This window comes from Numida meleagris, chromosome 5, assembly GCF_002078875.1.
Source record: "Numida meleagris isolate 19003 breed g44 Domestic line chromosome 5, NumMel1.0, whole genome shotgun sequence".
NCBI classification, from domain to species: domain Eukaryota; kingdom Metazoa; phylum Chordata; class Aves; order Galliformes; family Numididae; genus Numida; species Numida meleagris.
In genome coordinates, this window is record NC_034413.1 from 164883 (window position 1) to 188903 (window position 24021).

General features: G+C 43.4%; 1 protein-coding gene across 3 annotated transcripts in view; it reads right to left on the bottom strand.

Annotated features, from left to right (window-relative positions):
• The window catches only part of INPP5A (inositol polyphosphate-5-phosphatase A), a 158951-nt gene that overhangs the window by 26938 nt on the left and 107992 nt on the right, over positions 1-24021 (bottom strand). For all 3 annotated transcript variants that reach the window (XM_021398212.1, XM_021398213.1, XM_021398214.1), the window contains exons 9-10: positions 12023-12118; positions 11647-11721 (exon numbers count right to left, since the gene is read on the bottom strand). In XM_021398212.1, the coding sequence (XP_021253887.1) occupies positions 11647-11721; positions 12023-12118 (171 nt within the window). The remainder of the gene's footprint in view (positions 1-11646; positions 11722-12022; positions 12119-24021) is intronic.

Below are 24021 nucleotides of genomic sequence, written 5' to 3' on the forward strand. Positions count from 1 at the left end.
CACTAAGAGATACCTGATTATTCTCATGAAGGGAAATGACAAGTTCCCCATGTGTTCAGGATGCTGCAGTGAGAAACCACTTACGAGTTCTTTATTTACCGAGCACCACTGCAGACTGTGGGGAAGACCGCAGTGCAGTGCAGTCTTGCACTTGTAGTGCAAGAAATGACAAAAACTTGAGTTGTGCATTTTGAAAAACTCCAGTTTATTTCTCAATAGATGAGCATGCTCTGACCATCGCTTTTTTGGTATTTGCCTTAAAATCACGTTGGTTCTCATTCAAGTCTGTGCTCTCAAAATGCAAGATTACTGGTGATAAAACTAGGCCTTATCACAATTACAGATGGTACTTTCCTTTCCAACCCAGCTTACTAAGAGAAGGAATGGGCCTTCATACAGGCACCATCTCATTATACTCGCTTTATGGCAGCTATGTGGATGTCTGGTGCCCCTTAACACTACAGATGAGGTATGAAAATTAATATATGCAACCTGACTCTGAAAAGCAGTCAGAATTTCATAGGGCAGCATCTTGATTTTTAAAGCCACTGTACCTTAAAAATTGTCCTGAGCATATTCTATTAATGGATATTTTCAGTACAAACTTCTCACTTATTTACATATTGTATGTTACTCAGCTTTGTGAATAATATCATTGCTGCAATAGTAAACATGAATATCTGTTCAATCTAAATGACTTAGAAATGACAAAGAAATCCAGTCTAAAGCCAAAAATCAATATACTGTTCCATTTAATTTACTCATTACAAGATCATCTTTAAGAAGCAAACCCCGAACATACCACATGATATTCTGGGATAATTTGAGCAATTACACAGAAATTTTTAAGCGCTGTGGCTGGAAGTTAATTCCAGAACTATATGTCACAGACAGTTCAGAAGACTTTTTTCCCCCAGATCAATTTCACCAATGTACTTGCATGTTAAGTATAGCACAGATTATGTAAAGGCTACTTTATCTGCTTTAAGCACTGAGTTGCTGATACTGTGTTTTAACACTGTAACGTGATGGAAAGCACAGCAATAATAGTGGGGTGGCAAAGTCTTTGGCTACAGCAAATGAGGACAAGCCCAAATGCAGCAGCCATGGACCCAGAAACAAAGGCAAAAGCTGCTCACCTTTGGAAGGCCTCAGGTAGTCAGGGATCTCCAGCAAGATCCCCTCACCTCCATCTCACCACCCTTAAATGAGGTCTGGGAAGGGGTAGATCCTGGCTCCGTCCCTTCTGGTCACTCAGGTGCATTGCACACACCTGAGCTCCCCTGGGCTGGCCCTGCCTTCCCACCAGGTGCTCCATCACTGCTTCAGGCCCTGACTTTGCATTTCCACTACATATGTAAAGATACTTGGTCTACAACGTGCAGTGACCAGCCCAATACGAGCATTAGATTAACAGCTCCCAAATGAAAACGCCATCCACACATGTAGGTGTTGGGAAACAGCTTCCCAACATGTAGGTAATATGTTTACAGACAGCTAGTACCCTGTGAGACAGAGACAGTACACCTGGTGAGTACAGCCATGCAGGGGGATTATGAATGCACACAGAACACATCCACTGACCTGTGACCGTGAGAAAAAATCACAGGGCAGAATATTCTTTAAAAAACAGATTAAATTTATTGATAGGATTTTGCAATTTAAAGTTACATATTTCTGTTCTGTACACTTCATAAGCCAAATCCTTCAGATAGCTCCTATATGCAAGCTCCTGCTGACTCAAATGGGAAATGACTTGCTAACAGGGAAGTTCTTTGCACAGAATTACAGAATGACTGCATTTGCACTAAGGAGTATTTGCTATTTTGTTAGAGTAGAATTAACAACCTTTATGGCTGCTGCCTGTATCTGCTGCGGTGTCTATCACTGTGCTGCTTTTCCATCCACTTGTAAAGACTGCTGAAGAGTTTTGTTCTTTCCCTCCCTTCTTCTTGTCAGTGAGCACTACCACGGAACATTCACTTACTCCCTGGAGCCCAGGGTCCCTGTACCTGCTGGGGCTGCGTGTGTGATGCAGCATGAGTTTTAGCTGAAGATAACATTTATCTGCAACACTAAATTTGGACATTACTCTGCTCTACAATAACCAAAGGATTATAGCAGAGTTTAGACAGTGTAGAAATCAAAGTAATTTTGCTTGCTTCAGTTTAAAACAACAAAGCACTCAGGAAAGGTCAATGTCCGTCAGTGTACTGCAGTGGGCCACCTTGGCTAAAACCACACAAGTATGAACCCTTTAAAGCAGGGCATCTTAATTCAGTCATTGGAGTAGAACAATAGCAATTACTCATCAAGACCTACAGACCAAAGTCAGAGCGTTGTTAGATCAGAAGGTGATATTAGCAGCATTTATCAAACCCATCTGCAGGGCTCACCAGAGAATTCACAGCTGTGGAAGGAAAATGAAGTTTCAGATCAAGGAAAGGAGATGAGCATACTGAAATGGCCTTAGAGAATTAAAATATATGGGCAGCGGTCACTGTAAACTCCTTCGCCAGTCTTGTACAGAGTCCGCTTCTTTTGAAAGACTCCGGAAATGCAATAATTTAATTTGGCTTTCCAGTTGAGAAAAATATTTAGAGCCTGATTCAGCAACAGACTGATTTACAAAGGTCTGGGAAATACAGGTCCCTCCCAGATATCTAAGACAACATTACACACAACTCTGCTCTGGTCTGATTTTAAGCTATTCTTAAAATCAGGGTCCCACAGGGCCTGGCGGGGGTGGCTGTCGTCACACTGCCGGGCACCAGTCTCATCCTGCTGGGGAACTGCAGGGCCTGGCAGTGCCTTCTCTGCACGATGCTCAGTGCTGGGCAGGGCAGGAGGGCACTGTGCACTGCAGGGGATGTGCCTGGGATGCAGGGCTGCAGCAAGTGGAAAAGGCTCTGGAACAAGCAGTCCTAGTACTCCATGCCATGCAGTATTTCTCGCTCTGCAGGACATTTAGTGACGGACACATGCACTGACACTGATCTGCACAGAACAGTGCCATCAAGCTTTTCTGATGATGTACACCTTAAATTCCCTGAGGAGACTGCAGCTATGTGCATGCAAAGAAGGAACCAGCTGGTTCAGAAACTGCAGCACTTCATGTGGCTGGGTGCAAACTCGCTGTGCAGCAGTTACCCTGTGAGCCTTCTACTGGTGACAGCAGTGCTGTCTGCAGCCCGGGGCTCCTGTCCCATCCACTGTGTGGTGTACACACTGCTCCCCGAGCCTCCTCTGCAGCCCTGAGGAAAAGCCCTGGCATATAAAGCACTGTGTGGTCACTCGCTGCCTGCAGACATGGTGGGTGACACTGTAACATCATAAAAGGCCATAACTCCATCATGTCAGGCATGACTTGTCCTTGGTGAAGCCATGCTGGTTACCACCAATCACTTCGTCTTTATTTTCCATGTGCCTCAGTGGGGCCTTCAGGAGGATCTGCTCCATGATCTTGCCAGGCACAGAGGTGAGACTGACTGGCCTGTAGTTCCCTGGATCTTCTTTTTTTCCCTGCTTGAAAATGGAGGTTATGTTTCCCCTTTTCCTATCAGTGGGAACTTCACCAGACTGCCGTGACCTTTCAAATTTGATGAACAGTGGCTTGGCAACTTCATCTGCCAGTTTCCTCAGAACCTGTGGATGGATCTCATCGGGTCCTGAGGACTTAACTGGAGGTTGGTGGCCCTGCCTGCGGCAGGGGGGTTGGATCTTGATGATCCCTGGGGTCCCTTCCAACTCAAGCCATTCTATGATTCTATGACTTGTGCACCCTCAGGTTCTTTAGATGATCTCGAACCTGATCTTAACTTATAGCAGGCAGATCTACCTTCTCCAAGTTCTTACCATTGCTTTCTGCAACTTGGGTGGTGTGGCTAGAGCCCTTGTCAGTGAAGACTGAGGTAAAGAAGTCACTGAGCACCTCAGCTTTCTCCATACCCCTCACGACCAGGTCTCTAGCTTCCTTCTGGACAGGGCCCACATCCTCCCTGATCTTCTTTTTATCATTGATATACCTGTGGAATTTCTTCCTGTTCCCCTTTATGTCCCTGTCTAGATTTAATTCTGTCCGGGTTTTAGCTTTCCTAACCTGATCCCTGGCTGCTCAGACAACTTCTTTGTAGTCCTCTCAGGTATCCTGTTCTTGCTCCCACTCCCTATAGACTCTCTTTTTGAGCTTACGTAAGTCCAGGAGCTCCTCACTGATCTACGGAGGCCTCCTGTCATCCTTGCCTGCCTTCCTTTTTCTCAAGATGCACTGCTTCTGGACTTGGAGGAGATGGTCCTTGAATAGTGACCAGCTTTCTTGGGTCTTCCCCTTGCCTGAGAGATGAACCCCGCCCTACCCCAGAAGACCAGAATTCTCAAAATTAGTTCCATGACATAAGTAGCCAAAGCCCTGTTCACAACACCACTCCCATACCCATTTATTGATTTTCTTAATTCTGTCAGTCCTTTCCCTCCCCAATCCCCTAATGTAGAGGATTGATGAGAAGACTACCTGTGCTCCCAAGTTCTTCACTACTGCTCCTTGTAGTGCCTCTTGATATTCTTCAGGTTGCTGACAGCTGTGCCACTGGTGCCTACGTGAAACAGCAGCAGTGGGGTAGTAGTCTGTGGGACATACAAGGCCTGGCAGCCTCTGTCACATCCTTGATGCAGGCCCCTGGCAAGCAGCAGACCTGTCTAGATAGCGGGCCAGGGTGACAAATGGGTGCTTCTGCACCTCTCAGCAGAGAATCACCCAGCACTACCACCCGTCGCTTCTTCTTAGTTGCAGTAGTTGTTATGCAACGGGGAGCAGGGCTGGCTGCCTTACTCAGTTCAGATGACTTACCTGTTACTGTTTCTTTTTCCTTCTCAGGCTGGAGAACCATGAAATGGTTCTGCAGAAGCACCTCAGGCTTTGAGGCAGGCTTTTTCCTCTTGTTAGTCTTTCTCACGGCAATTTGCCATTTCTCATCACTGTTTGTTTCACCTCCAACCGGACCTGCCAGTGGGGGAGTTTGGGGCTGTCTGCCCCAGCCTATGGATTCGGTGCAGGCTGCAGGTGAGTCTGGCTGATTCTCTCATCTCTGCCTCCCTGATAACACACAGCTTTTGGACTGTCCTGCGTGTCAGACAGCTGCCGCAGGAGGTCCTCTACCTGGGCACATCTTACACAGGTGAGTTTGCCACTCACCTCTGTTCCAGGAGAAAGGTCCAGACACTCCTCACAGACCACGGTCTGCACAGATGCTTCTTCCTTTAGAAGCTCTGTCTGAGTGGACGCACTGGTCACGACCAGGGTAGGTGGTGCATACCCCCCAGCCAGTTAATCCAGCACATCCAGTTTGACTGACACTTGTAGTCTGGATTTACATGTATGTTTGTTAGTAAGAAGAATTTATAGATGCTATTCCCAGTCTCTCTGCAGTGTATCCAATTTGCACATCAACTAAGCACTAACTCGAGCAAATGCAACTCCAAGCATGGGAATACTGTTTTTTGAGTAAAGGAGGAGAGCACTAAGCCATTTTCCTGCCATTATTTTTATGAAAATCAGGCATCTCAGATGACTTAAATAAAAGAGGCAGTTTCAGGATGCATAGGATTTCTTTATGATCAGTCCTAGGGAACAACGATCCTAAGCAATCAATTTCCTTCCTTTATCCTAATTTGCCCTTATACATCATATTCAAGATTTTATCTGGACAGGGGCTGGTTGGCTCAGTGGATAAACCTCTGCCTTTTCACCTCTGGGATCATGGTTCAAGTCAAACCCTGATGAAATGCACTTGATCGTCCTAATCTAGTTCTTAGTGGACAGTATTCCCATTATCTTTAAAAGGGTCAGAGCCAAGGCCATTGGGAAGAGTGCATTGTGCTATATCTTGTCTGTTGATTAATACATTTTCAGTGATGCCAGATCCTTAACCTTCACGAGCACACATATTCTCACAAAAAGCTTAATAAAGGTCCCTCATGGACTAACCTTTTCTTCTCAATGCCCATATCCTTTCAGATCTCTCAAGAATATTAAAATAAAAAACACAATTACTCATCATCTAAAAGTATGTTTGTCTCAGATGTTTGCAAAAAAACACCCCTAAGCTAATTAGCATAATAACAGATCACTTTAAATCATTACTTGGCATAGGGAGAACAAGACCTTTATAACTCAATCCATTTTTACAGCACATTGCAATTTTCTTCCCATATCGTATCAAATCAGTCAAAACTAAATAGACACACAGAAAAAAAGGAATCTACCCTCAAAGACGGATTACACTGTTCAGAACACAGACATTAAAAAAAGATGGTACTCACCACAGAAAGTTACTGTTCAGAATTACTGAAGGATATCTGACCAACAATAACAACATGAAACCCTTTGCTTTTTTTTTCATCATAACAACAAATAAGGTAAGAAATGGAAGCGCTTCAGTATATGCAGTCCGGAGATCACTGTGCTTTCCTGCACAATTATCTTGAATCTATGATTCTATGATTCTCATCTGTTTTGGAATTAATGTTGATACAAAAACCAGTATCCCTTGAACTACGTAACTACTCAGGAGATATGGGACCACAGGCAGCTTCAGACTAACTTCTTGCACCTCCAGGAAGCAGAGGCAGGGAAATAGCAGGCATAAAGGACTGCCAAGGTAGACATCCCTGCCAGAGCTAAAGCCACCAGCAGAGGACAGGCCACCTGCCCAGGAGCAAGAAGGAAGCAGGGAATATCAGTGTAAACACAGCTACGTAATTAGTTGCCAGGTTCCACGAACATCAACAGACAAAGCAGATTGTTATTTTAGTGGAAATAACATCTGGTCTAACTCTTAAGAAAATGAATTAATTGATTACTTTCACTGCATAGTAATGATCAAAATCTCAAGGAAAACACGTTAGTTTCCATCTAGATTGATTCTTTAATATGTTTAATATGAAATATATGAATGTATGACCCATTTCTCATTTCCGATTGAGATTAAAGATTATAAATGATTCCTAATGATTTACTCATTCTCCTGCAGCCATTAAGAGGTTTTAAGTTCTTACTCAGTATTTATTTAACTGACTACTGAAGATGCAGCAGTTAACTCACAGAATCACAGAACTGCAGGGGATGGAAAGAACCTCAAGTCGAGTCCAACCCCCTGCTAAGGCAGATACCCCACAATAGGTCGCATAGGTAGGCATTGAGCCAGGTCTTGAATATCTCCATATAAAGAGACTCTACAACCTCTCTGGGCAGCCTGTCCCAGTGCTCCGTCACCCTCATCATAAAGAAGTTCTTCCACATGTTAGTACGGAACTTCCTATGTTCGAGTTTTAGGCCATTGCTCCTTCTCCTATCGGTACATACCACCAAGAAGATCCTGGCCTCATCCATTTGCCTCCCATCTCCCTTAAGATATTTATAAACATTTATCAGATCCCCCCTCAGTCTTTTCCCCAGGCTGAACAGACCCAGGTTACTCACCCTTTCCACATATGGGAGATGCTCCAGGCCCTTATCAACTCTGTGGCCCTCTGCTGGACCACTTCTAGGAGATCCCTGTCTTTTTTGAACTGGGGAGCCCAGAACTGGACACAGTAGTGGCCTCACTAGGGCAGAGTAGAGGAGAAGAGATCACTTCCCTCAACATGCTGGCCATGCTCTTTTTAGTGCACCTCAGGATCCCATTGGCCTTCTTGGCCACAAGGGCATACTGATGGCTCATGGCCAACGTGTTGTCCACCAGAACACCAAGGTGCTTCTCCATAAAGCTCCTCTCCAGTAGGTCATCTCCTAACCTGTAAAAGAACTCATGGTTCTTTTGTATAAAACAATAACACAATTATCTTTTTTTTTTCATTAAATGATTATTCCTGACTTGTTTTTCTTTAGAATATTCTGAAATTAACAGGGGATGCCAAAGTACAAGATTTTTTGAAAACAAAACAAAATAAAAATAGCTGTAGCTTGATTTATAATCAATGATAAAGGAATTTGAAAATATGGTAATGGTGTAGATTTATTTGAGAACTCCCTGCACATTGCTACTTTCCTGGAACCATCAGTATGATAACTTCATTCACTTAAAAGCTGGCAAATCCAAAACTACACCCAAGCTTTGTGTAACATACTGGTGGGTTAACATAAGGCCAGAGATAGTGAAAAGTCCTGCATAACCACCCAGGATGTCTGTGCAGAAAGCTTAGGTGTTCCCCATGTCCTCCCCTGTGTGGGAGCTCCTCGTGCTCTTTGGGGGTGAGGAATGGGAGCACAGAAAAGGTGCTGCATGGATATGGGCACTGCTCCCAGCTGGGATCTGCTGCCTCCTGAAAGGTATAAGCAACCAGCCCAGGTCAGATAAGACTCACTTCTTTGCTCAGAACTCATGGGTGTTCTTTTTTGAAATAAAATTGTACAGAATGGTCACTGCACTTTGCGGTAATAAATGCAGATAATCGCTAAGATAACTTTGGAATAAGTTACAGATATGTCAGGAAAAATTAGACCTCACAGATGACTGAATGAGTTTCAAACCGAATTTTAATGGTTTTAAGCTGAGGGAGGGAAGACTTAGGTTGGATGTCAGGGGGAAGTTCTTTACTATGAGAGTGGTGAGATGCTGGAACAGGCTGCCCAGAGAGGCTGTGGATGCCCCATCCCTGGAGGTGTTCAAGGCCCGGCTGGATGGGGCCCTGGGCAGCCTGGTCTGGAATTAGATGTGGAGGTTGGTGGCCCTGCCTGCGGCAGGGGAGTTGGAGCTTGATGATCCTTGAGGTCCTTTCCAACCCAAGCCATTCTATGATATGATTCTATGATTCTGTTGAACAGATAACTTGTATCTATACTAGATTTTTCATAAAAATATTCATTTTCATAAATACAACTTAAGATTCTTTTTGTTGATTACAAGGTAAAAAAGAAGGAATAACTGTATGGACAATGATAAAGTAGCCTGTTGATAATAAATATTTGTCAGCTCTTGTCACATCTCTAAACATTCCACTGTTACTGAAGAGACACCACACTGATAGAAAAAATAAAAAAAATCAGAAAAATCAATGGATTTTGAGCTAAAGCAGTTGCTAAACACACAGAAAACATCTTTATCCAACAGCCATAGTGCTGTGAAAATTCCCAAGCCTTGCATTGGTACAGCTAAGGAAAATTTAATCTTCCCAAATACTCATCAGGGCACTCCATCCTGCAGACCTGACAGCCCCACTTATAATTAATTATACAATTTCGATGGGAATATCGACTAAACAAAGCTATAAATCATAGAAAAAGTCAATAGGCATGGACACATTCAATCATGTCCCGACCAATGATTACTACTCTTAAAATACAATAATTATTTTCAGGAGCCAGCTTGAATTAAATTTCTGTCAGGCTGGTACAAGACCGGCGGTTGATGAAGGATGCGATGGATTTTTTGGGTTGAATTCGGCACAGAGACATTTATCCTTTTAGATAGGTAGTTTGTTTTTAGTGATCATGGTGCTGTGTGTTTAACTAGACCATGAAGATTAGATTATCTCCAATGGCTCATTATATCGTTTATCTTTTCCTTCCATGTTTGATCTGGAAGATTTCCCCCTTCTTGATGCATGAATGAAATGACTGCTGATTTAGAAAGGGAATGTGCTTAAGTGGGTTTCTGCTTACGCCTTTCCACACTGTGTTCATGTATGTAAAGCCAACCAGCAATCATCTGAAACGCCACTGAGGATGTGGTAAATGGCAGCAACATGAATAGTTTTGTTCAGTTCCAAAAATGTACTGGGTAAAAAAAAATCAAAATGACAATCATTTTGAATTGTTTAAAAGAAAGTTAAAAGATAATAATAGTAACAGATACAGAGGAAAAATATATGATTTATCTATGGAAACAGAAACTGGGATTAGTGTTATTACTTCGCATTAAAAGCTACCTCGTCACTATTAAAACAATTGTTATGTATTTCCCAATGATGTTTTCACCTCCTAAAATTACAAAAAAAAAAAAAAAAAAAAAAAGAGAGAGAGAGAAACCAGCAAACTTTTCTCACAGTGGCTGTGTTTTTAAGATATCTTACCTACACAGATATTTACCATGGTGATTATATGCTGCAGCTGAAAGAGGAGCTTTAAGTGGGGACAGCAGTCCCACTGAGTAGGATGGACGTCAACAAGTGCTTAAACAAGAAACAAACTTCATTTTCTTCATGAGTCAGTTTCATCCAACTATTCTGACTTTAAGAAATGTGTGAGATCTCGGATTTTCATATGTAATTAACCATCTAGGTGTAAGTCAACTTATAATCAGAGAGGGTGAGTAAAGGGGCTTCAGCTGTCTTCCTGGCCCTGTATCCCTGCAGGCAACCCTCCAAACAAACTTCTTCTCTATGAGCAGCAAGAGGATATGCTGCAGGTAGAAGAAGAGAGAGATGGGAGAGTCAAGGATGCTACGTACATCCCATTCCTACACAAAACATAGCAACACATCGTGTCAGTGTGCATACTGTGAACTGGTACAGGTTGGCAAACACCAGAGGTGGGTGGCTCTCCAGGGAGCTGAGACACAAAAGTTTAAACTTGTGTCTTCTTCCATTTTGGGTATGTGGAAGGAAGATAAAATTCAGGCACCCTGGGGAAGGATGGGGAAGCTTGGCTAGCTTGTCAGCCTGCACAAATTGCTTTGACACACAGCCTCCACAAAACACCAAGTTTTCTGAAGGTTTTGTTTGTTTGGCATTGCCTGCCCTGCTGGTATAGCTCAGAATATTTAACATGTGAATGCCATTTGTTTCTGTGTACATAGGGAGACCTGGATGCGAATCAAGGAGCTTAGTTCTGGTATCAGTGAAGGTGGGCCAGTTTTCACAAGCAGAGCATTAGGCCAACGAAATCCACAATAAGGCTCCCACATGCAGCTTGTACATTCCTGATCAGCACACTGTGCTTAACATTCTATTTTTTCTATTCTGGATGCTTCATGTTTTTCCTTTAGATACATAACTCCTAGGAACCTTTGATGAAACTGAGAAAACTACAAGCAGCCACTCAGAGATTTTCCAAAAAGAAGTGGCTACAGTTTGAAGTAAAATAACCTGGAAGATGATAAAAAAACCATTCTCTACAGAAAGAATGCAGTCCTCATTACACATCAAAAGGTTAGTGCTCCCTGTCTGCTTTCCCTTACTAAGCCCTCTATGATTGTCTCAGCGGCGCTGGTTTGCTGCAGGCTTTGAGCTTTCTATTCCATTTATTCACACATTCCATTATTCTTCCATATACTCATTCCATATACTCAGAAGACACAGGTATTTTCAGTGCAGTTTTGCATTAAAGGCTTTGCATAAGTTTTTAGGAAGTGCACAATGAAGAACCAGTAAAGAATCTGATGAAATATAGGACAGAGATGACACGGGAACCGGCACGTATGCTTCATTTACATTTTTTTTTCTATGAAAAAGAAGGTAAACAAATAGATACCAAAGTTAAGAAGCTGTACTCTAACTGGTAAATTGAGGAAGAAACTTGGAGCAGTGACCATGCTGGATGAATTATCTGTTCTCATTCTGTAGACAGGAGGACTGATAAGGGTAAGGGCTGATAGAAACACAATTTGTTTGTGAGTTTCCAACTTATTCCTTCAACAGTAATGAACTTACCGCAGTGCCATTGTTATCTCTAAAAACATCTTGATTAAAATAGTCAAAGAGCTTCTTCTCTAATTGTAGCATAACCTAAAAAAAAAAAAACAGAGGAGAAAGGTCAGAAAAGCTCAGGGACCCTTTTGGATACACATAGCCCTCGATACAGCACCTCTAAGTGTCTAAAGCTGCTTGTCAGCTTGCCCATTTAGTTGACTGGCAATCAGTTAGAAAAATCCAATTAACTGAGCATTAGGTGTGACAATACATATCCCTCCCTTCCCTTTAAATTAACAGTTTGAAACAACTATATTCATGCTCTGCAGAAAAGAAAGTGAACATTCAACAATGTTCCCGTTTACCCAGGAGGTACAGAGGGCATTACGTTGTTTACCTTTCGGTCATTATCGGATTCACGAAATATTAGCTTGACTACTTCATTCGTGTCAGCTGCCCGGACAGTCTGCATTGTAGCCTTCGCACATAGCGTCTAATAAGAAACACAAAGGGAGAAAGGGAAGCTCATTTAAACAAAAGGTGAGGCCATATCTTGTTGGACTTGATCAATCTATGTATCTTCAAGTGCAGATCCAATGCCCACCTGAAAGTATGATTTGCTGTAGGTCAAAAGACAAAGCACTGCTAATTTAACTGATTTTCATTTATGATGGGTTTAAAACAATAAACTGATTTACTGTTTGGAGAGAGACTGACAATATAAGACAGCATCAATCCAATAAAACATGCTCATCTGCCTTACTGCTGCACACACAGGCTCTTTCACAGGTCTGACACTGCCTCACACGACTCATCAACATTCTCGAAAGCCATTTCCTACAGCCAATGACTCTACAGTATTGTTTATGTACCATATTTTTAAAAGCTGATGAGTACTTTGGCACTACAGTCCTGCAGCTTAACTCACTGGCCCAAACTTCTGCATTGTGAACAAATGCCCCAAGTATAATTTAAAAATCCCAGGAACATTTAACAGTCTGACAGTAACTTTCGAAGCTCATTCTGGATAGCAAATTGCTCGTGTACCATCGTTTTAAATAATAGACAACATCACAGCTCTAGATATCTTGAGGACTGTGTGTCTAACACGTATTATAAGTTAACACTTCCTTAGACTCAAGGTCTGAATCTCAGAGGTGTCAGGCCCTGGTTCCTGTGTGACTGGCCAAGCTGTGGCCCAGTTGTAAAGGCAAGGAAAGTGGAGCCAGAGGGCTGGCTGTCTGCGGGGTGTGCTCTGCTCTGTTGTGATAGGTGAAAACCTGGAACCTCAGCAAAGCAGTTAGGCATGTATTTAACTTAAAAACATGCTTTAGATTCACTGATCCCATATTCTTATAACTATGTTAAGTACTTTAAAATGCAGAGAGAGACTATATCATAATTGTGGGGTAGGCAGGCTTCATTACATGAAGTTATCCAGCATGGGCAATGCTACAAGATGGTGTGTGGTGCTACTCTGACCCATTTGTCTGGGCTGCTGGGAAGCTCAAGGCAGAAGACAAAAGGGGAGTTGTGCACATGTAATTATTACTCAAAGACAGAGAGAAAATGGCCAAGATGGGCACTTACTCGTGGGAAGCAGCTCAATTTCCCTTGCCATAGTCTAGCCTCCAGCAGCTCACAATATCTATGCACAGGATAAGGACATTGGTAAAGATGATCTTCCTGAACAAAGGATTATTTTGCTAGAGGTTCTTACTGAGAGTGGACTCAAGAATTCAGTCAACAAGGAAACAGGTGCCTTCCCTGCTCTGCCTGTTCCATTCTTTTTCATAATGGTCAGATAATAGACTGTTATTTTGCATAGTATTCACTTATAAAATAAACATTATTTCTGTTAATGGGAAATTTCACATCCTACCACGCACTTCTTTCTTTCAAAAACATAAATACACATATTGTGATTCCTTATTACAAGCGCAGTATCCACCAGACATAATATCTTGCTTACAACAACTGCTTACTTCCCAGTTCCCCATTAAGAATTTCTCTGAAAGAGATGTCAGGCACCTATTCTTAAAAAAGTCCACCTACTTCCAAACAATCTAGGTCTCAGCTCAGGTTTCCAGTGGTAAGAGTGGAAACTCTGTACAAAAACTTCTTCTCATTTCAAGAAAAGGCATTAAAACGATCCTGGATAAAGTGGCCTATGAGTTTCCACAGTACAAATAAAAAGGGAAAAATGAGTGATTTCATTTTTAAAACACAGCAGCTTGAGTGTGATTCAGTAAGAGTGAAATACACATCTCCATTTTTTTCTTCAGCTCTGCAAACTGAACAAGTGCTGACTGCCATCTCACCGAACATAGCATGTCCTTGCCTGGAAGATTGTTCACGATTGTTTTCCTCCCAGATAGGCAGCACCACATCTGCGGACTATGAACATCCAGCTCCAAGCTGAATCACAACAGACTTGGCAAGGCCATGCACTCACAGAGCCTACAGACGCATGGCAAACCACAGCTTTCACTGGAGGAGAGCACGTGGGTCCCATGAACATGGCCCAGGCTGCCCTGTGCAGGCTTCCTCGCACAGCAGAACCCCACAGTGCTTTCGGAAGGTGCTGGAGGAGAACACGGCGTGGGCAGTGCAACAAAACACTGCTGTGATGGAGCACCATGCAATGCTGTGTTGAAGCACCAGGCGCTGCCGTACTGGGACACCATGCAATGCTGGGATGGGGCACCATGCAATGCTGGCATCCCCTGCTCCAGGGATGGACCGCCGTGCTCTTCCCTCTCATCACTGCCGTTTACCTTCGGACCCGTTTTCTCTGTTTCTACGTAATTAATGTTTTGCCATCTGCGTCCGCAGGCAGCTCCCGATGAGGTAATCCAGCAGCGAGCCATTCCCAACGCGCAGGCCCTTCGATACCGCCATTGAAATTCAGAGCACAGATTAGCTAATCGGGTCAAGACTAAAAAAATAGCGCTTTGGGCTCATGTGTCACAAATCAGTCTGGTCGCCTTTAAACAGCGCACCAGATTAGAACAAGCACCCGAACAAACCAAAGCGGAAAACCCGCCGCTCTCTAAAGCTGGTTTCTAAAGCCCTAACAAATCGCTCCATCTTTCACTCATTTAAACTTTCCAAATGAGGGTCAATACGGTCCCCGAGCATCCAAATGCTAATGCGCTTAAGTGCCCTTAAGCAGCTTTCCAGAGTGAATGGGCCAAAGAAGGGCTCGAAAAGACAAGGCAGAGTTACTGTCACTGTCAAAAAGTCATTGTAGCCACCCCCGGAGTGGTTGCAATTCAAGAAATTCATGATTTCTGTCTCTTAAAGGCATCTGCTTGAGAACATTTTTTTTCTGAGCTGCTTTATCTCACAACTTCAGGCTTGCTCGAAAAGAAAAAAAAAACGCGATCGACTCTTGAGAACCAATAAAGAGAAAGGACCCACATATCTTATTGCTTTCAAATTTCACATGCACAAAAAGTTACCTTATTCACAGACAAAAAGTGATTGGGCAAAGGTTCATTTCTTATACAAGCCGGAGCATTCCTTTTTTCCTCCTCCTTTCAGTTTCTACAAAGTCGTAGTCACCCAAGCAGAAAACTTGGGGAACATGTGCCTTTTTAGACAAGTCTACTTATAAAGGGACGTTTTGTTGCTGGTAAAGAAAACCAAAATGCGATGAAAACACGCAGTTTCTTTTTTGGGTATTCCTTGAAAGGTGCTCTTTTGCAAAGTTAGAATATGGGAAATCAGACATCAAAACCCTTCTACACAAGTTATCTTTTTTCTTTTAGATTTGGAAACCAAATTTGGCTAAAGGTTTGTCGCTGAGCTCAGCTCAGAGCAGAGAGGTCTCCACACTCAGCCCTCGGTCAGCAGACACAGACCAGCCTGCTCAGCATCCGCACGTGCAGCCCATGCAGGTAGATGTCTCATAGTACTTTTAAAATAATCCTTTGCAATAATTTGAGTGCCTCACGTTGTAAAACATAGTCAGACCTTTTCTGATAATCGCCTTAGAACACAATAAAAAGGTATTACTATGAAAAGTCAGGAAGGAAAGTTTTTAATACTGACAGCGACAAATCTAGAATTTCTTCTAAATTCTGCAGCCCTCCGAACCTGGAAGTATACAGTATAAATGTAACCTGCAACGTCTTCTCCTGTATATATGCAACACATGAAAATGTTTAAGGCTGTACTTCTGTATATTTACATTTTAAAGGGATAAAGACACTGTAACACAATTAAATACATTATATATACATGCACTATTCTGTAATTCCTTGTATATTATGTAATTGCATTTTATATGGCACATGTACGGATGCTAACAGCTGCGAACCACACTGCAGTTCCTGGGAGCTGTGCTGTGTTGAACACGGCAGCTGAAGTCCCAGCCCGCAGCCCTGCTCCCCGCGCACGCTGCGGCTCCCAGGTCCAGCTCCTGATCCACCTCCTGATGCAGGAGCTCAGTTACCGCCTGCCTGTAACACCACCAAAACTGCTTTGAAAAACAGAAAAGGGGCCATCCAAGCACGTCCTGACCCAAACTTCACAACTGCCTTTGTCTACTGAATCTGAAGATGTGCGTTATTTTTCCTGACAACTTGAATACTCTTCTAGGACTTATTACTTTGAACTCTTATTTGAAAAACAAAACAAAACGAAACCCCTAGAACATACATTTTTCCCTTATCATGAAGAAGTTCAGCAATTGTCACACTCGCAATTTCTAGTAAGCTACATGGATCAAAACGTAAGTCTTTCTTGCTAAAAAGTAACAAGAGAGAAGAGCAGTGTGAAGGTGAAGCCGGGCCAGTCAAGTTAGCTCCTGAACACGAGCAATCAAATCAAGTAAATTTAAAATACTTTATTCCAATTAGATACTCCGTGCATTCCGGCAAGCTGGAAAAGGCAGAGGAAGATGTATAATCTATTACAAAAGCGAAATGCTGCTCAAAAAGTAAAATCAACCCGGCACTTATTAAATTAGGATAATCAAATGCTATTTTTATTATCTGGATGCAAACTGTATTCGAAACAAACACTGAGGTAAAAGATGTGCTACCTTCATAATAACAGGAACATCTGTCTTGTTTGGGCTCCTCCTCACCTGGGGAGGGTGCATATGATTTCTGGGGTACTGGGAATACACCCTGGAAAATTCGCCAAGTAAATTCATCAGGTCATGTGGAGTAAGAGAATTAAAACTTCCAAGTGTTAGACACAACCCTCTCAGTCAATGAAAGACATGGACTTAGCTGCAGGACAGTTACTGCTGCATTCTTTAAACTCTGCCTAGAAATGGAGGCCGACTGCAGCTGATGGTTCAGAGCCATGCAGAGGTCCCCCCCAAACACTGCAGTAAGCAGACGGGAAATTACAGAGCTAAGGTCCCCGCTGTACAGTGATAAAATTCCATTTAAGAGAACTTCCAGTTGTTTTTATGTGAAAAAATATCCCTTCAACTACAGTTAAACTCGTGTTAATATGAACGGTATGGAAATATCAATAATGTCTCAAAGTTTTTATGCTCTTTTTATGGATAAGCTTCCAGGAGTAGGAATTTTACTCAGCAGTGAGGTACACATTAGCTGAATAAAGGACAGATACGAACAAGAATTAACGAGAAGCAACATTAAGTATTAACAGGAAAAAATGGCTTTGTGAACATTTGCACAGCAGTGAGCTCACGCCCAGGGCAGCAGGCACGGCGGGGGCACCGGGTGGGACGGGGCATGAGAGCTTCCTGCACTGCTCCGTCTTCCCTTGGAACGTCACTTGTGCAGCACGTATGCATAAGCATGTAAGCCTATGCAGATTTGATGGCAAGTCAATGCAAATTACACCACGCTGCTGCTGGTGTTTGCTTCGGGACTGATCCAACCTCACAGCAGCCCCAGTGCTACCACCTGAGAAAGCCCAGCCCAGAAGCTGCTCAAGGCCTACAGCAGGACTCTGCTCTTCACTGGAGGATCATCATGCAAGGAGATACTTTGGTTATAAAATACCACTTTGTGTAGTGCCTGTGACAAAAAAGGCTCAGCACTAAGACCCGACTATCTTCATGCTTCCAAAATCTCCCATGTCCTTAAAACAAATGATCCCTGCTGGGAATGACTGGCACTTCTTTGGGCTCGATTTCAAACTAGCTGTCTGGAGTTCATAATTACATGCACTTTCTTGTCCAATACTTTAGTTAATTCACGACAATGATATCAAAGTGCAGCAGTAGGCAATGCAAACTCATTTCCATTAGTTTTTAAGATACTACACTGGACAGAGAGGCCTCAGCTTAATGGCACAGCCTCTCTCCAGCTGTCCGTGTGGCTGCCTGCTCAGCACGATGACTCTGTGCCCCGTGCCACCGCCAGCTCCACGTCCTGTGCCCACCGCCAGCTCCACATCCTGTGCCCACCGCCAGCTCTGAGCCCTGTGCTCGCCACCGCACCATGGGGCAGGAGGTGCTGCCTGGGCTGTCCCCGCTCCCTGCAGCTCTGCTCCATGCCCACAGTTGGTGGCAACGATGCCTCTTCAAAATTCGTCAGAGGAGAATCTGAGTAAGGGGCAAAAGCCTTTGCTGCTATAACTCTCAGAGACTACACATCTTTAAGGAAGTGCTGAACACCCAACTGCATGCCATTAAAGCTCTGTCCCTGGAGAAAGGGCTACTGGGCTGCTGGTAACAGTGCCTCCCAGCATCTTGTTCACCTGGGACACAGACTTCTGACTGCACCTGGAAGAAATGCCCCTTGGCATTTGCTACATGTCTAGCAATAACACAGTTCAGTTTGTTAGATACTTACGATAATCCAACTTGACTACTTAGACGCTGTGCTGAATTTATGAATCTCTGACGTTTAAATCTCACTTGCCCAATTTTGGTCATGTAACTCTTCTAAGCGTTGTTTTCTTCTGATGCTAAGCAGTCTCTTCAGCTAGGTGTTACTCTGTAAGTGCTGACTTAATTAAAATATTTCAGATACAGATCCTTGCTTACCACTTACTCATCCATATAACTCCAAAGAGAAAGAAAAAGAGAGAATACTTTCGCAAACTCCTGAATTTTTCCCCATGACATCTTCTACCACTCCGTATTTTCAAGCAGGAAAGAGACTTTCGTTAGACACTTGACACTTTCTGGTGCTCTGTCCTAAACATTTCTGCAAATAAAACAGTGTCCCATTTTGTAACTATTATTTTTAATACTGGTATTAAATGAATCTTTTTTTTTTTTTTTTGCATTAAACACATTCTTTTTTTTTTCCTTTCTACTTTCCTTTTTAGCCAGGTGTATCTCTAAGAATTCAAAAATTGAGATAGCACTCCTTTCCACCACACACACTCCCTGCTATGGTGATCAGCTTCTAATTTTCTCTACCTAACTCCTTCGAGTCAGGTTCCTTCTTTGATTCTCATTTCATTTTCCTGATTGTGATCTCAAAGTCTGGGTTCAGCTAAGCACCTACACACCCGTTCATGAACAATTTACTCTGAGTTCTTCATCACCTGTGTGCATCAGGAATATAAACCTTTGTAGGTACTCTGCCAGCAGCACTGAAATGAGGGCCATGTGTTGCCCATCCTCCCTGCCCCATCCTTCCCTGCCTTCTAAGCTCTCCGTTTAAATTCACTTGTTGACACGGATAAGGAGTTGCAAGTTCATTGCAAACTTGGAACTCTGAAGTGGTCTACCAGAGAAGCCCCTTCCCTCCTCCTGTCCATTCCCTGGTCGTGCAGCAGCATTACTTCACACTGAGTGGTGTCCTGAGGGAGTTCCCTAAGACAACTGTCTGCTTTTTCCAGGAACTGGAACAGTCAGCTATTCCTATGGAAATCTGCAAGTACGCTGTCCCGTCCCATAATCTATGAACTTCATGGAACTTATTCACACCTTACTCTTTTACTTCTCTCCCACTACTTTAGCCACTTTTGGCCAAGCGGGAGTACCACCCCAAAACATTCCATGTTGCACAACCCCTCAGTTCTTACCCATTTTTTACCCCACTGACCAGGGAGAGGATTGCATGCATTGCTTCCGTTAAAGACCTCAATGAAGCACACAGATTCTGTGATGTAAATCTGTTTCTGCAGAGACATGTTCCCTCGAATTTGGGAGAAATGAGGAAAGAGACAGATTCTCTCCTTGTAGCTAAGCTTGCTTTTATCTAACATTCAAACTAAGAGCTTTCTATTTCTTTTCATTTTAAAAGCAAAATAGCCTGCAAACCCCATCTGCTCCTCTGTGCCATGCAATTGCCTTTGTTTTGAGTGTTAACATTTGCCTTTGTTTGTGTTGATGGTGTTACTGTTTCTGCTACTTCCATACTTAATTCTTTCCTATAACAGTAAGAAACAAAGTAGCAAAAATTTAAGTCAACACCCAGCAAAATTCTATGGTGCTTCCTGACTCACTTTAAGGAAGCTTGGACGCTGCGGAGTTCCACAAAACTGGAGGCTGCCAGCTTTATTCATCCCAGCCTTGCAAGGAGCATGCTTACTGTCACAGCCTGCTGGGGACAGACGAGAGCATGCTGCTGGGCAGCAGCTGCTGCACGGCATTCGCACAGCAGAGCACTCCGCACTGTCTCATTTGGAACAAGCAGCACGCCTCAGAAACTCTCCCATACAGTACTCTGTTCCACCAATAAGCACTGCTAAAAAAAGCAATTTCTGGAGCAAATCTGCCCTTTAAATTAATGGTGTATTTTGGGCAAAATCAATAGTGTGACATGGCTCAAGATCAAGGCTTAGCTACTGAAGAGAGAACATTTGGCTTCCAAAAAGTACATGTACACAGCAACCACCAATGCAATCTATGACATACACTCAATCCACTATTCCACAATACCTTTGTGCTTGAGTTCTACTGAGCTTATTCTCAGAATGGAAAACTGGAGCTGACTTTTAAAACGTGAAGTGTTGGGTGATTCTGAAATCAAATTACAAAACTGCCTGTCATCCACATGCTGTTAGCCAAACACTAGATACTTCTAAACACAAAGTAAAAAATACAGAGAAGTGCGATGCATCTTTTCTTCTTCCTACAATCCACAACAACAAAAGCAGCCAGGCCCTTAAACAAAGACTGGTTTGGAGACCTAGAGTGGGACAGGGACAGCACGGGGCCGGAGCGTGCCCTGGGCTGCCTGCACCTCAGCTCTGTGCTCCCAGGCTCGGCGCTACTGAGACAGACATCTGAACAAGTTTTTCACATGGAAATTGAAATTCACTGTTAGTAACTGGGATGTGCCGCTCAGTGTTACAGTGAGACAAGAACTTGGCTGATCAGGTGCTGCCTTGTTGGTGTGACACAGGCACTGTTGCCTCACTGCACTCCTCCTCCTTCTCTTTCTACCTAGCCTCCCTGACTCGACTCTCTTTCACCTTGCCATATCTCATTTCCTTCCCACTGGATCTGTTCCCTGTCTGGTTCCACACCATTTACTCCTTTATTTACTTCTGAAATGGAAGATGAATCCAGCAGACTAAGTTCAAATGACCCTTTTTAGCCAGTTATGTTCAAGCAGCTCAGAGCACACAGCGGAGGATGGCTGTGTTGCGCTCCTTCACTGCACGGTAGCTTTGCAACCTCTTTGGTGTGGTTTCTGTTGGAATACAAATGAAGGTTCGTGCATTGCAACGATATTCAGAATTCTCTCAGGGACAATCTCCCCACCAAACGGGTCCAACCTCAGCTGCTGACCAAGAACAAACCGCAATGCAGCCCCGGACCAAGTGGAGGGACACGGATGTCAGAGAGAAGGATGCGGAGGAAGAGCAATCTCACACCACTGGCTGGGGCTGCAGAGGAATTTAATGCAGCAGCAAACGCAGGTCCCTGGCTCATCGACAGCTCTGGGTGCTGCAGAGCATCACTGAGAGAGGACAGAAAGCTCTGTCCAAAGTGCACCTTCCTTGGTCCTGTTCTGTGGGTCAGAGATCCATCCAGAGGGGATGGGACCCAACTGGGCAAAAGATAAGGTAGTAAAATGTATAGAATTTCTGAAACGCGCGTAGAATGTTTTTCCTTAAAGCAGAACAGGATTCAAATATGCTGAGAAATATACAGAGATCTCAATTATGCAGAGAGGAGGAATAACACAGGTTCAAAAGTGTTAACGTGACATAATTTTGAGGCTAACAGCTGTGCGCGGGTTGGAGAAGTGCTATTCTTTTCACTGTGTCTTTAAGTGCTGTTAAATTCATTTGTCACTTGATCGAAAGCCAACAGGCCACAAATCTCCCCAGCACCTCTTGCACTGAATGGTGACAGGAGTGTTCTGTTCTGCCATAAGACAACATTTGTGTGCGTCTCTGTCCCGAGTCATACATGCTGCTTTAACTCATCTGCCGCCCCATTCTCCGCAGCCCAGGAGGACAAATTGCTGGCTGTGGCTCCCTTTCAGAGGCAGTACAGCGCGCAAAGAATCATGACTGAGCAGAAACACAAGGAACAGGCACATAAAAATTCATCACTTTGGCCTCCTGACCTCTTGCCACTGAGTTTGGCAAACCCCATCTCAAAAAGTAGCACCAGGGGAGAGCTAAGCAGGCCGGCTGAGTGAAATTACTGACAAAAAATATCTTGGACACAGGAAAACCCCACCAGATGCTGCATTGTCTTTGCGGAGAAGTGGTGCTGAAAAAGGGGGCGATCTACCACATGGCATATTGGGTGGAATAAGTAGCGCCATTGTTTCAGGGCAGCTCTGTCACTTTACTGACTGCAGTACAAAGAGGTGTAAAGCAAGATTTAATCCTGACTTTTTAGTCAGCAGATTAAAACCAATCATGCCAGATGTCCACAAGACTGTTTAACATACAGAAAGCTTTTTCATACGCCACAAAAAGTGAGAGCTGTAATAACTTCTTCTTTATTTCCTCTGGAGAGGCCTTTCTCACTCACTTTGGTCACAAAAAAGAGGAAGATCCTGTACTGGATGTTAAGACGTGCCATTAATTTTTACTCTTCCTCTTCTTCCTTTTGGGACAAAGTCCACTCTCATCATTACCCATCCCAAATTGGTCAGGCATACCAAAGAAAACTGCTGGCATCAGAATATTATGATTTCAGAAAGCGCGTGTACTCATTGGACCAGAAAGGGACGTTAGCAGCAGTGCTCACAACAAACACCGAAATTCCTCTCCAAAACCCTTGATGCAACATGAGATGCAATGTTTGTCAGCATGCTGACAAGTAATGAAAGTATAACTGTTTTTCCCCCTAGAACCCAAATGGCGCCCATGTGACTTCTGCAGAGCTGCCTCCTGACATGCGCTGCCCAGGCTGGGCTGTACACTCTGCTGCCTGCAGACACCAAACCTGGGCTGGGGTTGCACAGCCCTCAGGGCAGCCCTTACTAAAGCCAGCAGCAGCCTGGCAGGCAGGATGCTGACCCGCAGCCCCAGGGAAGGCACTGAGCACCAGGACACACCCACAGAACCTGGCCCAGCAGCGGGACCAGGAGCCCAGCCCGAGCTGCGGGCAGCTGACACAGGGGGTAAATTATCAGTGATACTCACAGCTAAATATATGCGGTGCTCTCCGCATTAAGCCCACATACAGAACTGTTAAAGACTTGGCAGAGGTTTCTTAACCTGTTGCTTTCTTCTTTTTCTATGTATGAACACATTCATCTTCAAAAATATTACTGCAGAGGTACAGCCGTTACTGCACCTTTAAAACAAATTTAGTTCGTTTTTTCTGAAATGTACAGAAATACAAAAAATCTCTGTATTGCTGTCCCCCCTGAATTTCCAAAGCCAATGTTGCTAAATTCAACAAAAATACATTTAGCGTCTTATATGAAATTGCAAATCATTTCTGCACTTAAGAAAAATATTTGACTTCATCTTTGATAAAAGCTACAGAAAAAGATAAATTCCCCTAAAATTCCAGCAATACACTGACTTGTATACTGTACGTAATTCACTAAATTGGAAGCCTTATGGCAGCAAGCTAATGCCTTGGTTGGTGTCCATTATCTATCATTTGGGAAAAATGATAGATAAGGGATGGAAAAAAATACAGCTTACATATCTCATTTGTTTTCTTGCTGCACACTTTAACAAAATGGTCATTACGAGTTCCTAAAATTAAAGCAGCCATTTTATTAAATCACTGACCTGAAACAATACTATTAAAACGATTTCCTTTATTTATATCTAGTCAATATCTAGATGAAAGCAATCACAACCACGTGATACACGAACCAGCGAGACATTAGTTTTACTGGTACTATGTTAAGGTTGATCAGAACTACCTCTTGGCTTTTCACTACTTTCAGAGAGATGCATCTGAACTCTCACAGATATGTTAATGGCCAGTTATGAGAGGATGCTCAGTTAAACCTCTAAAGCAGCCTTACGCTTAACTGCCTGACTCCTGCCACTGACTGCATCAGTTCTGCA